General features: G+C 33.1%; 1 protein-coding gene across 9 annotated transcripts in view; it reads right to left on the minus strand.

Annotated features, from left to right (window-relative positions):
• Positions 1 to 4,576: 4,576 nt before the first annotated feature.
• Positions 4,577 to 13,555, minus strand: part of MEMO1 (mediator of cell motility 1) — a 119,127-nt gene continuing 110,148 nt past the window's right edge. For all 9 annotated transcript variants that reach the window (XM_073897235.1, XM_025868012.2, XM_073897232.1 and 6 more), the window contains 2 exons: positions 6,479 to 6,583; positions 4,577 to 5,139 (listed from right to left, as the gene is read on the minus strand). In XM_073897235.1, coding sequence (XP_073753336.1) covers positions 5,008 to 5,139; positions 6,479 to 6,583 — 237 coding nt within the window. In that variant the 3' untranslated portion in view covers positions 4,577 to 5,007. The remainder of the gene's footprint in view (positions 5,140 to 6,478; positions 6,584 to 13,555) is intronic.

Consider the following 13,555-nt stretch of genomic DNA (forward strand, 5'->3'; position numbering starts at 1 on the left):
GGTTCCCTTCCTAATATTCAGGTATAAAAAGAGCAAGCTCCTTTAAGACCCTTTCTGCTACGGATATGGCTCTGTCTTAATGTTCAAGAAGCACATGCTTAAGAAAGTAAAGTCACTGATTTGAAGACCAACCGAAATTTATTTTAGTAAATAGAAACTTCTAGCTTGTATTTAAATGTTTTAACTAAAACAAAAGTATACTATTATTCTAAGAGTCCAGTGTTCCACCACTAACAAGTAACAATCATCAATTTATAATCAATGTTGTTAGTGTTAAATGATCAAAATCAATTTTTATTTAAAAATTATTGCCCTTAATAAGTTTATACACACGAAATAAATTGCATTTTATTTGTACTAATTCCATTAGCTTTTTTTCAGCTTGGTGTTCCATAATTTTAGATCTATACCAATAATATACGCAGGTGATACTGATGCTGACAGCACAGGATACTATTTTGAGAACCACTGGTCTAGCTTTTGAGTACTTCTAATGTTTTTTGAGGACAGAGCTTATTTGCATTTAGAAATTCTCATATAGAACATTAAATGTGGAACCAGAAACTTCCATTTCTTAATTTTCCCATCTAGAACAACAAAGAAAACTTCTGTTTCTTCCTATAGATGGTAGTCACTCAAGTATTTGGGGGGGGGGGACTTCCTCTCTTTAAACTTATCTTCTCCAAAATGAGTATTATCAATTTCTTTGATTGCATCCCACTCTCCATAGCACTCAGGCCTTTCATCATTCTAGATGCCTCCCTATGAACACTATAGTTCATAATGTCCCTCTTAATATGTGGCACTTAACAATTTAACACAATTATATTAAAGTTTCAGACTGAATGTCAGAGTGCATGCCTGCTACTCAGTATTAGTTCCATAACCACATTATGTCTTTCAGCAACCATACCATAGCGCTTCCCAACTGCCAGTGTATGGACTAATACTACTCTTTGATGAAGTTTTCTTTGATCCAGAGTAAATGAAAATAGAAGAGTATAGTAATCTTTCCATCAACTTAAAGTTGTTCAAGTTAAACAATTCTTTTTTATTCTGGGTTTATGTCCTTCCTAAATATTGAGGGTTGGGGTTAGGGGGCTAAATATTAAGGGACAGTGATGGAAGATGGTAGTTATTTTTCCAAAGTCTTTACATAGAAAAAGAGAGTCTCACATTTCACAGTCTCTCTTAAATTACTGGCCTATGTCCCAGAATACTCAAGAACAAAGGTTCATCTCATCCATCCTCTAGTACTGTCTAGGTAGCCAAGTGCTTAGAATAATTTCTTTAATTTGCAGCAACTAATCACAACCTCATCACTCTTTTGATTAATTTATAGCAGCAAAGCAAACCTCCTAGTGGGCTTCAGCAAATAAAAGGGCTTCAAAGTGCTTTAACACTAGTTCCTAAGACTTCCTCATTTTCTTTACCCACTTCCCATTTCCCTTTATAATTCTAAATAACACTCAAACCCAGTCAAGTACACTACATCAAATTAAGAGAGGGCTAGGAAGGTAGAAACTTACAATCATTTTTTGCAGTCTAAATTGCTAGCCAATAATTTGAACTATAAGTAAACTATACCATCTAGGACAGGGGACATCAAACTATGGCCCATGGACCGAATCCAGCTGTCTTTTTGTGTAAATAGAGTTTGACTGAAACAGAGCCACACCGACTCATGTACACACTTGCCGATGACTGCTTTTGTGGTACAACAGCAAAGATGAATAGTTGGGACAGAGACCATACGGCCTGCAAAACCCAAAATACTTAGTATCTGGTCTTTCACACAAAACATTTGACAACCTCTTATCTAGAGCAATGAACTATTTACCACCAAAGAAAACTTTCTGACCTGCAACAATAATCAGTGACTAACTCAGGACATACCATCCATATTGGAGTGTCTAAATATGAACACTGGAATATCTGAATAGTTCTTTATCCTACTCTGTATGAAGATTTGTTGCCCACCCAAGACAAAGCATTCACTTACCTGCTCACTGAGCTAATCTTTAACATACATTTCTCAAGGACTCACTAGCAGAATAGTGAAGAATCCATGAATATACTGCTCTGTGCAATCTACGGTTAAAAAAAAGTTGCTGCAAGTAACTCAAATGCATGTAATAAAGAAGAAACTGTACAGAACCACATAATAATTTCCTTTACATTTTAGATTTCAAATACAAAACACTTCTAAGGCACTTAAAGTAGAAAAGCTTACGTTCAACAATTTAGGTAATATTAACTGCATTAAATAATGCAAATTAATTTCCCTTTTGTGTTAAAAAAAGATTTTCATTTTTATGTATGTAGAGTTGAAATCAAGATAAAACTTCTAATTTAATCATGTAGCTTTTTAACATTCTACAATGTGCTTAAAAGATCACCTACACATTTTACAGATGAGAATGTCTGGATAAAACATGAAATATTTATGTAAGAGAACTAATTAGTGGCACAGACAGAACTATAACTCAGTACTCAACTATCAGTTTGGAACTCTTTCTACTTCATGACGGAGTATGAAAGATATACTCGTATTCTAGGAAAGGGTGGAGTGATGTTGAAATATTCTAGACTTTTAAATGTACAGTAAACATATTCACAGGGGTATAGTCCATTCAACCTAAGCAACCCTCTTGTGTTTTTTATTAATCAATCAACTATAAAATCACAGAAGGAAAAAACCTGATTCATGGTAAAGCCACTCTTATCAGAATGATGAAAAAGAACAACCAATTATATGCTTAACAAATTGTCAAAAATTAAAATAAATAATAATCAATAGTGGAGAAGGGGCAGCATGATGGGTACTCACGTATTGCTAATTTGGTACAAACCTTCTGAAGGGTAATTTGGCCATACTTTAAAATGCCTAAAAAGTTCTCACCATCTAAAGCAATTATCCCACTCCCAGGAATATGCCCTAAAGAATTAGTCTATTATAGAGTTCAAATTTTACAATTTTACAAAGACGTCCATCCCACTATTATTTATAATTGTGAAATATTAGAAACAATCTAATATCCAAAGAAAGAATTGGTTCCATCATGGTGTATATATTCATACAATAAAATGTTAGGCAGCCATTTTTTAAAAATTACATTTTCAAAGACATGGGGAAGTACTTAGGAAGTTATAAAAAGTAGGGTATACAACTATATAGTCAGTATAATCTCAATTTGTTATTATGCACACACACAAACACATAAACACACTCATACATATAAATAGCATAGACAAAGACTGAGAGGAAATACAAAAAATATTAACAGTGTTATCTCTGGATAGTGAAATTGCAAGTAAGTTTTTTCTCTTCTTTATCCTTTTCAGTATTTTCTAAATTTTCTATTAATAATCATGTATCAGTTTCATACTCAGAAAATAATAAAAATTCACTCTGTAGTCAATTTTGAAATTTTTATAGTCTACATAATAAATAAGGAATAAATATTTATAGTACTCAAAAGTATACCTAAGTGATGGGAAATAAATCATTAATATGTAAGAGTATAATTTCCACATATGTATAGGTGGATAATTTTGAATCCAAAAGATAACATCATTTTTTCTCAATTCTGGAGTATAGAAAGTTGATATTTAGTAAATAAGAAACGCAAATCTTTAAATAAAATTGGTGCAAGGCATCTAAAAATTGTGCTATTCCGGCGTAACACTGAAGATACAAATGTTCTCCAATGTAATGTAGATACCCAGTGTTAGACTGAAATAGGTATAATCTAGTACATGCATGGTGGCCAATAATCAATCAAATTATATATATATATATATATATATATATATATATATATATATATACACACATATATATATATATATATTTCCCCTCCTCAAAGTGACTAGAAATAGTCTATGCTAAAAAAAGAAATACAACACCATACCATTATTTTAGTTGGAAGAGCCGCACCAAAAATCATGACAAAAAATTTGTAGAACTATAAGAAAATCCAGTGGTTTTTTGTTTTTGTTACTGTTAATGATTTCTTGCTAAAAATTCAAGTAAGAGAGTCAAATTGCTTAAAGCACTAAGAAAGCATAGCAGTAGTGTATGGTCTGCAATGATTTGAAAATCACTAAGAACAGTCTTCAATGTTTCCTCATTTGCAGACTACTGCCTATCAAACACGATCTTTGAAGGAAAGGACTACATCTGTTCTTTTACCAATCTTGAATTTATATTCTCTTATAGTAATGACACAAAGTGATGTCACACACAAAAAGGCAAACTGTATGTAATTTTAAAAGCTAACTTTAAAATATGATTCTAATATCTGTGATAAAAAATCACATAAATATGTAAAATATAAAATACATCCTAACATATTTTTTACATGAGCTGAAGTTTACCACTTTTAACATAAAAATTCTGAGATGGGATTAATAAAAAAAACAATTTTCATATGTACCACAGAGCAATAAGTTTAAATCAGACTATTTTGAGTTGTGTAGCCCTTTATTAGCAACTAAAATAGAAGGTATCTGTTGTACAACACGGGTAGTAATTGACTATAACTGGAGATTTATTATATTCTAATACAGATCATTTATAAATGCAATTTCTTTATTAAAAAGCTTCCACCCTTTTTTTGTTTGTTTGTGTACAATTTGCAAAACTATTCTGAAAGCGGAATATATGTGCACAAGTCTGCAAAGAGTGCAAATTTAGGATATGGTAAATGCTTTACAAGTTACTTTCAAAACACTGTCTGCCACAATTGGGCCTTTACATTGCCATCTTTTTTGATCAAAATATTTTGATGCCAGCCTTCCTTCCACTGCCCTAAACTATAAAGCATTTTTAATGAGTTGAAATTAAGGAAGGACTACACCTACTAGAAAAGAAGAGAAGAAAGTTCTATTAGTTTGAGGTTTCAGAATCCCCCCAAACCAGGACCAGTATCTTGGTAAGGGCTAGGCTGGGACCCCGGACAGAGAATGAGTATGTGCAGGTGGCATCCCTGAGGATTCAGAGCTTCAGTGGACCGTGAGTGCTCCCGCTGCATAACTCACTGAACTGTCTTGCCAGTTTCTACACTGGCTTGACTGGGCATAATTCAAAAAGGAAAAGCTCATATTCATTCCATTCTTCTGGAGCTCTGTGATAGCCTAGGGGGAAAAAAAAAATTGGTTACAACAGACCTCATAAAAAGTGAACACTCTTTGTGTTGGTGGCTTAACTTTGTCCACCTCACAGCTGAAGCCTAGATTTTTTACTCTTCTCTTGATTTGTTTCTTGAACTTCTTATTGCATCATATTAAATGGGAAAAAGAGAATTCCTTATTTCATTCTCTCAAAGAATGTCCCCTAATCTAACTTCTTGATAAATATCAGTCATCTCCCACCACACCTTTCTTATACTTAATAAAGCCACTGCAAGAAACATACACCTTTCTCTCTTTTCTCTAAACCAAATCATAGCCACTTCTGTCATGAAATCCTGGTCTCTTCTTTGTCTAACTTTGACTAAATTTGAAATATATATAAATTAATTTCCAGATCCAAGAGGTAAACCACGATTTTTATTTTAATTGTAGATTGGTTCACCATTTATTTTATTAAAATTTTATTTGATCCAACTCAGACTTTAGGAAATTAGTGTAGCTTACCTAGTTTAAATTTCAAGAATTAGTTTAAGCCCTTAACAGGCTTTTCTTCCAGTCAATACTGCTTTAGAGAAAACCATTCCTAAAAATCCACAATGTACTATCTTTCATATTACACTAAACACACTGTAGGGTAGGTTCCTGCCCTGAACTCTTCTAGACTAACATTACCTTCTCCATTATTTCTCTGCCTCTCCAAACAATGAACACATTATTGCTTCCTCCTCCCATTCCTGAGTGTACATGCACTTCTTCTTTATGAAAAAGTCTCACAGTTTCCTTCTGGAAAGCCACATTGTTTTATTTATTAGAGGAAAAATTAATATTATTATCTCTTTCAAAAATCCAAAACTTCTGCCTTACTATTATTTACATGAAATATTGTTTTTGTTGTAAAAAGAAAAACATATACATGCCATCTGTCTCATGTTACTAAATTATGAATATCTGAAGTTCAAGAACAGAATCTTCCATTTATTTTTTATAGAGTCTAGAACATTAAATAAAACCAAAAATTAATAAGGTTACTTATTACCAAGGGTTACTTTGATCTATATTTGTAAAGAACTTATCGGAACTGGTTGTGAGTCAAGAGAAAAACTAGGTTTCTATTCTAAATATTTTTTTCTGTATTTAAAAGAAAGTATTGGCCTGTCTTCCAGTAACAACTTTATTCATGTTAGCAAAATATTGGAAAGCCAAATTATCTTAAAGGTACTAGAAAGAAAATTTACCTAAAACCAATGCTCATTAATAAGGTATCACAGATGATGACAATTAAGATATTTTGAAACATCATAGGGTCAAATGTTAAAAATCCAGGCTTCCTAAGGATACTCACATTTAATAACACCCCAATGGGATGTCTTCCACATATAGTATTATGGTATTTCTTCAAGTAATTGCTAAAAGATACAGGGTCTAATTGTTCTATAATACTCATACCCTAAAAAAAGAAGAGAAAAAGAAAATGAAAGAAAAAGAAAAAGGTACACAATTTATTACTTCCTAATTACATTTTAAAACCATTACTTAGAGTTAAACATCATAATTTTTCAATTAAGTAGAAGTAAAGAAAATACATTAAATAATCCTTGGGAAATATCAAACTCATTCATCAAAGGTAATCTCATTATAGTCAGCTCTCAACAATATGTACACTTCATTAACAGAAAACTTTCAGTCCTGTTTAGTTTTTTCTGACCTCCTGCTATTTTTCCACAACACCATCACCAGTTACCACTTAGCTCACAACCCTTAAACATTTCATAATTTTACATTTTTCTTATATAAATGTATTTACAAAAGTAAATCCATTGTGAAAATTAAATTTGCTATATGGCTGTTTTTTTCTCATAACCATCATATTCCTCCTACCATTGGCATAAATAATTAAGTTTAGTGTAATTTAGCCAATCTCATAACATACACTTAAATAGCAACAGTGTGCAAGGCATCTGAATTATCAGTACATGATAAAAAGAAGATAACACTAAGAAAAAGGTTAACATATTTTCAATTAACTTAAAGCTCATAAAAGATAAATGCTCAAGCAAAATAGGCCTTTTAGGAACTTTTTTAAAGAAAGTATTGGCCTGTCTTCCACTAACAAATAACTTTATTCATGTAAGCAAAATAATGGAAAGCCAAATTATCTTAAAGGCTTTTTATCTCTTGGGGTGCTTGGGTGGCTGAGTCAGCTGAGCATCCAACTCTTGGTTTTGGCTCAGGTCATGATCTCAGGGTCCTGGAATTGAGCCTGGCCAAGGGTTCTGCACTCAGCAGGAAGTCTGCTTGAGATCTTCTCCCTCTGTCCCTCCCTACCTCCCTCCCCATACCGCTCATTCTCTCTCTCTCTCAAATAAATAAATCTTAAAAAAAAAAAAAAACTTTTTATCTCTTTATACTTCCAACTAGAATGCTTTCTTTCTAAGATTTTAATCCAGGATCAAAAAATTTTAAGACTACTATTAAAACAACCACTCTGATTTGGACATTTATTCACACTAAATTCCATACCTTGCAAATGCATTCAAATAATGTGTTCATAATACAAGAACATAGAGCAACTTTAATCAAGCAAATAAATGAATGATTCTCATTCATTCACCAATTACCTTACCTTGTTTTCTTATTCGGGTAAAATATTTTACATTTGTGTTCAACAAACTGGATTAACATACTCTGAGAGAAATGTAAATGGTGGTTTAACTAGGGAATCAACTGATCTATTTTGTGTGGTTTTTAAATTATATTTCAACATGTTTTAAAACAACTACAGTGGAAAAGCACCTAGAGTAATCAGATGAACGCTCATCTGAAAAATGATAGTAATCAGTAGGTGACATAAAAATACTGTGGTGGCAGCATCAAAATTTAATTTTATAAAGAACCTGTTTTCAGAGCATTCAAGTCATTCATAAACATCACACTTTCCTGCAAATACATCTGAAAGATAGGTATGTGCATGTAATCAACTTCCAACTGATTGCACATCAATTAGCCACTCTCAGATTTGTCCACAACCAGTGTTTAATGCTAAGCTGTTTTCCCCTGCAAACTAGGAGTCTTCCAGGTCAACAGTCTCCAGTGACATTTGGTGCAAATTCGGAGAAATATGAGCAAACTTAAAAATTAAACCTAAGATAAACAATTAGTATCATAATTCTGGTTCAAAGAATATCACACAATATATTTCTAAACCAAGTAGTAATGCAGAGATGGAGTTAAACAAATCTCTTCCACACATACGGATAGTCAAGATATAACTCCCTAAAGATGAAGGAACTGAGGCATAAATAAGGTTAAAAGCTTGCCTCTAAATTTCTAATCTGAGGCTCTTTCTCACTCACTAGTCTGCTTCATGCAGCATAAGAGACATACTAACAATTCTTTAAACACTCTCACAGCTAAAATTGGTATATATATTTTAAGAGAACTTTCAATGTTCCTGGATAAAGTCTAGGACAGCTTACCTTAAATAGAACTCTACTCATTAATACATTATGTGACACTGAGGTTCTGATGTACGTGTTAATGTTAAAATCTTAAAGTACATTTTGAACAAACTTACCACATTCATATACGGACATGAAAAATTCAAAGACAGGAAAACTAATGATCAAATTTGTTGAAAACAAAGAATTCAAGAAATTTCATATAGAAAGATATAAAATAAAGCTATGAATGTAGAGAAGACACTACTAAATAAAGTGTTTGAAATTAAGATATAATGGTTAAATTACAAGAGGGAAAAGAAAAAACTGAGATGATGGAAGTAAAGGGATTAAATTTAAATATTTAATTCCCTAAAGTGTGTTATGTACCTACTAGGGCAAGAATCAATTCCATTACAATCAATTCTCTGACAAATAAAGATAGTGAACGAGTATGCATTTTTATAAAGAAGGGATATAGAGAAAAAATAAGGCTTTTCTCATGAGTGAAATTCTCCAATTGGAAAATGCATAAAGTATGCAAACAACAGCAATAATGATTGAGAAAAAGGGCATCTATTAAGTAATACAGAACACTGGCAATAATACTCTTGTATATATTTATATTTTGATGTTAACAATTTTTAAATTATAGTTACCAAAGTTCCAAGAAGATGAAAATGCTAATTTGATACTACTGCCAACTGCCAAAATTCCAAGATGAAGCAACAAAGTGCTTCTCCAATATGCTTAGTTAACTCTTCTATTACTTAAAATACTGAAGATATGATCAGTGAATCTAAAGTCCAGGTGATGGAAATCTTACCTAGGGGCCTAGCACATTGAGAATCTGTTCACATGACTTAAATCCAATATGAAGCAGTGAAGATTTAAGATACAAAGCAGATATCATAAACACCAAAAGCTGATATCCATCATGATTTGGGTTTCTGAGAAATGTAGGGGCTTCAGCAAGAAATCCTCAGATTGAAAGCTAACTCCCTACCTTGAGAGGTAAACAAGGGCAGAGGGAATCTATCATTATGCTGCCTCTCCAAGTAATGAGTGAAAGCTTGTAATGTTAAATCCCAAGTGGCAATCCTAAACTGAACAGACAGTTTTAACTGACAGAGCTGCAAATTCAGGATTCTGATAAGACAACAAAGATCCTCCCTTTTAAAAAAGTTTACATATAGGGGTGCTGGATGGCTCAGTCGGTGAAGCACCTGCCTTTGGCTCAGGTCATGATCTCAGGGTCCTGGGATTGAGCCTGGCATGGGGCTCCCCTTCACTCAGTGGGAGTCTGTTTCTCCCTCTCACTTTCCCTCTATGCTCTTGCTCTCTCAAATAAATAAAATCTTAAAAAAATAAAAATAAAAAAGTTTATACATAATAAAATATTTAATTTAAATTTAACTTAATTTCAAATACTATCACCAGAAGGATTCTGCCTCTAAAGTAACAAACACAAAAAAGAAACAAAACTATTTGAGAGGACTTTAAGATAGAACTAGAACCCTAGGTCTTTTTATTACACACACTTAATTAGTCACCGTATTATCAAGTCAGTAGGTCTCATTTTCTAAAGTAAGGATATATATTTATGTTGGAGAGATGGGTGTACATTTAGGTAGGCAAGGTGGGAAAAGGAAATATTCTGCTTTCTGTAAGAGGCATCAGAATAAAATCTTATGGTGAAAGAAATTTTATGGGGAAAAAAAAATCACCCTAAAGACAGCAGTGCTAAGAAGCAATATACTAATAAATAGCTATCTTAAAAGATATTATAAAACCTTACACCAAAGACTACTAAAGAAACTATTGGCCTGAGTTCAAGAAAGAAGTATGAGTAGACAAATCTGAATAATTTCACTTTCAAAAGAGTTGAAAGAAAGAAAAGTAGCTGAAGTTCAAATTAAATGAAGTGACTACTAATAAATTTGGAAGGAAAATACATCATAAGGATGACTACAATGAGATTTTCAGATTCTCTTTGCCAAATCATAAACAATTTGGCAATGTCCATAATGAAACACTGGTCTATATCAAAAGTGGCACAGAAAAAAAAACATGATTATGCGATATATACATATAAAACATATACTTATGTACTTATGTATGATTAATATTTCCAGTATGTAATATCAAAAGTTCACAAAAATGAATTTCTTAAAATATGTTCTGCTTTGTAATCACTGAAATTACGAAGTTCTAATTACCAAAAACATGATCAGCAGCCAATACTATTATAACACTTTTAGAATCTCCTGTAACTAGTTACTTTTTTCCCACTTAAAACATTTGGAAGATCCAGTTTATTCTCCTATATATTTTTTCTTTACATATTTTTTTCACATAATTCAATTCCAAGATATTCAAATGCTAGAGATATAATTATTTTGTAATAAGAGGAACAGCTATTTTTATTTTGCTTTTGGAACATAGAAACACTTTTACTTATTTTAGTAACTATATTTAATAAGACTTTTCTGATAACAAAAAAAGAGCCAAAACTAATTAATACACTAATTTTGAAAAGATTATACCTAAGATTTTATACTTAAATTCAAACTTTCAAAATGTGTAACAATTACAATTCAGAACTGCTAACGTGTTTTAACACTTTATAATAGAGAACCATCCAACTATATTTGCTCTGAAAATACTGCATGTAGAAACTAAGATATTGGTTCTCAAATGAATGAAATTATTTATAACATAAAATGGCACTTTAGAAAAGGAATATACAGAGGGATATTCACCATTTGGTTATATAAATCAATTAAGAAAACACATTATATAAAGTTTAATAGTGAGTGTACATATATATAAACATACATATCTATATAAACACACATACATGACTATATGTATAGATCTAACCATTCTTATTATTTTAATCCACTTTAACCCCCAGAAGTGACATAACTTGAATTAAGAACATGCTAATAAAAGAACAGAACACTATGAGCCATTTAAAAATTCCATATAGAAACAGAAAGGGACCATAAAAATCAGTCTCCCAAGTCAAATATCATACCAAATATTAAATTCAAACATATTAACAAGAAGCAAATACTCAATATTCAGAAATTGTATTCCAGACTAAATAAAAATTTAAAAATTATACCCTGGTGATTTTGGACGTCTAAAGTAAGGTAAATCAGATGCAGATTCAGAAATCAATATTAAACTTACTGGTTCTGTATACCCTTTTTGAGCAAAAATTTCTAATTTCAAAGCTACCAGAAAAGGCAATAATCTTAGGAGAATTATGAGAATCATGCCAGTGGGTAAATGTTACCCTTTTTGCTCTCCCTCAAAGAAACCAAGGTCTATCTGTCTGATAATATACGTCAAGAAAGATAAGTAAAGCTAGTCCTCTTAATATAAACTATCAATATAGAATTAGAAGGCTAAAAGAATAGTTAAGTTTGGATGTTTATACATAACACACAGAATAATTAGAAAAATAATACTAAAGTGTTTAAATGTGACCACAGTTCTAAAGAGTTCCAAAGGATGCTATTATGTTCGGTGACTTCGGAGTACCAGGTAAACCAATGTTTTAGAGAAAACATCTCTCTGTGCTAAAAGCATCAATTCACGGATTTACAAATTTTTATGTGTGCAAAATTAAACGCTGCCTAATTAAAGCTGACAAATGATTTAAAGAGCTGAACAGAAAACAAGAGGAGATAAATAGGAAATTTGTTCTACTCAAAAGATTAGGGGCCATAGCAGGACAGTTCAAATTCACCTACAAAGCAAATTTAGGAGTAACAAGATGTTGGGACTCTTTGCATACTACCAGAAGGTGATCTCCAGGGGCACTATGGGCAAGTCTATTTTGAAAAAGCCCCACGGGTGATTGAAATTGTAAAGACAAGGTTAAGGATTACTAGAGTAGAGAATCTCCTCTCCGCCCTGGCTCTAATTACCATCTACATGTTACTTACTGAACTCCAGACCTCTCAAACTTACTGCAGGCCTCTTCCTCAGGCTTCCAACCAGTATAATTCCATAGCAAAGCCCTTCTGAAAATACTTCTGAAAGTGATCTCAAATCTACCAACTTCTTTCCATATCCACTAATGCCACCCCAGTCGAAGTTACTATCCTCTCCCCCACTAAGCTACTGCCCATGCCCACTGTTACTGCTCCTGGACCTGGTGCAGAATCCATTTTCTACACAACCACCAGACTGACCTTTAAAGTAATATAACTAGGGGCTCCTGGGTGGCTCAGTTGGTTAAGCTCAGGTCATGATCCCAGGGTCCTCAGATCAAGCCCCACATCAGGCTTCCAGCTCAGCAGAGGAGTCCGCTTCTCCCTCTCCCTCTGTCCCTGCCCCCTCTTGTGCTCTCTCTCTTGGTCTCTCTCTCTCTCAAATAAATAAAATCGTTAAAAAAATAAAATAAAATAAGGTAACTGCATCATTTCCGTGTACTCACCTACATTTCTTACCCTGGAATATAAAGCCCCACATGATTCGACCCCTGGCTATCCCTCTTGCCACAGCTTGTACCACTCTTACCCTTATGTACTGAATTCCTACAACACTGGCCTTTTTTTTTCCTTCTCTTCACACCCAGCCTCTTTCCCACCTTAAGGACTTTGCACAGGCAATTCCTTCAGTCCACAATATTCTTTCCTCTGATCTTTACTTGGTCTGCTCCTTCTTATCATCTCTACCTCGGTTTGTTTCTCCTCAGGGGACTCTTTCTCCAATCAGTTAACCACCAATCACTTGAATCATTCACTATTTCAAAACCCTTTCAGGGGCACCTGGGTGGCTCAGTTGGTTAAGCGACTGCCTTCGGCTCAGGTCATGATCCTGGAGTCCTGGGATCGAGTCCCGCATCGGGCTTCCTGCTCAGCGGGGAGTCTGCTTCTTCCTCTGACCCTCTTCCCTCTCGTGCTCTCTATCTCCCATTCTCTCTCTCTCAAATAAATAAATAAAATCTTAAAAAAAAAACCTTT

This window comes from Callorhinus ursinus, unplaced genomic scaffold (genome assembly GCF_003265705.2).
Source record: "Callorhinus ursinus isolate GAN/ISIS: 27379988/994484 unplaced genomic scaffold, GSC_fseal_2.0 scaffold10, whole genome shotgun sequence".
Lineage (NCBI taxonomy): Eukaryota > Metazoa > Chordata > Mammalia > Carnivora > Otariidae > Callorhinus > Callorhinus ursinus.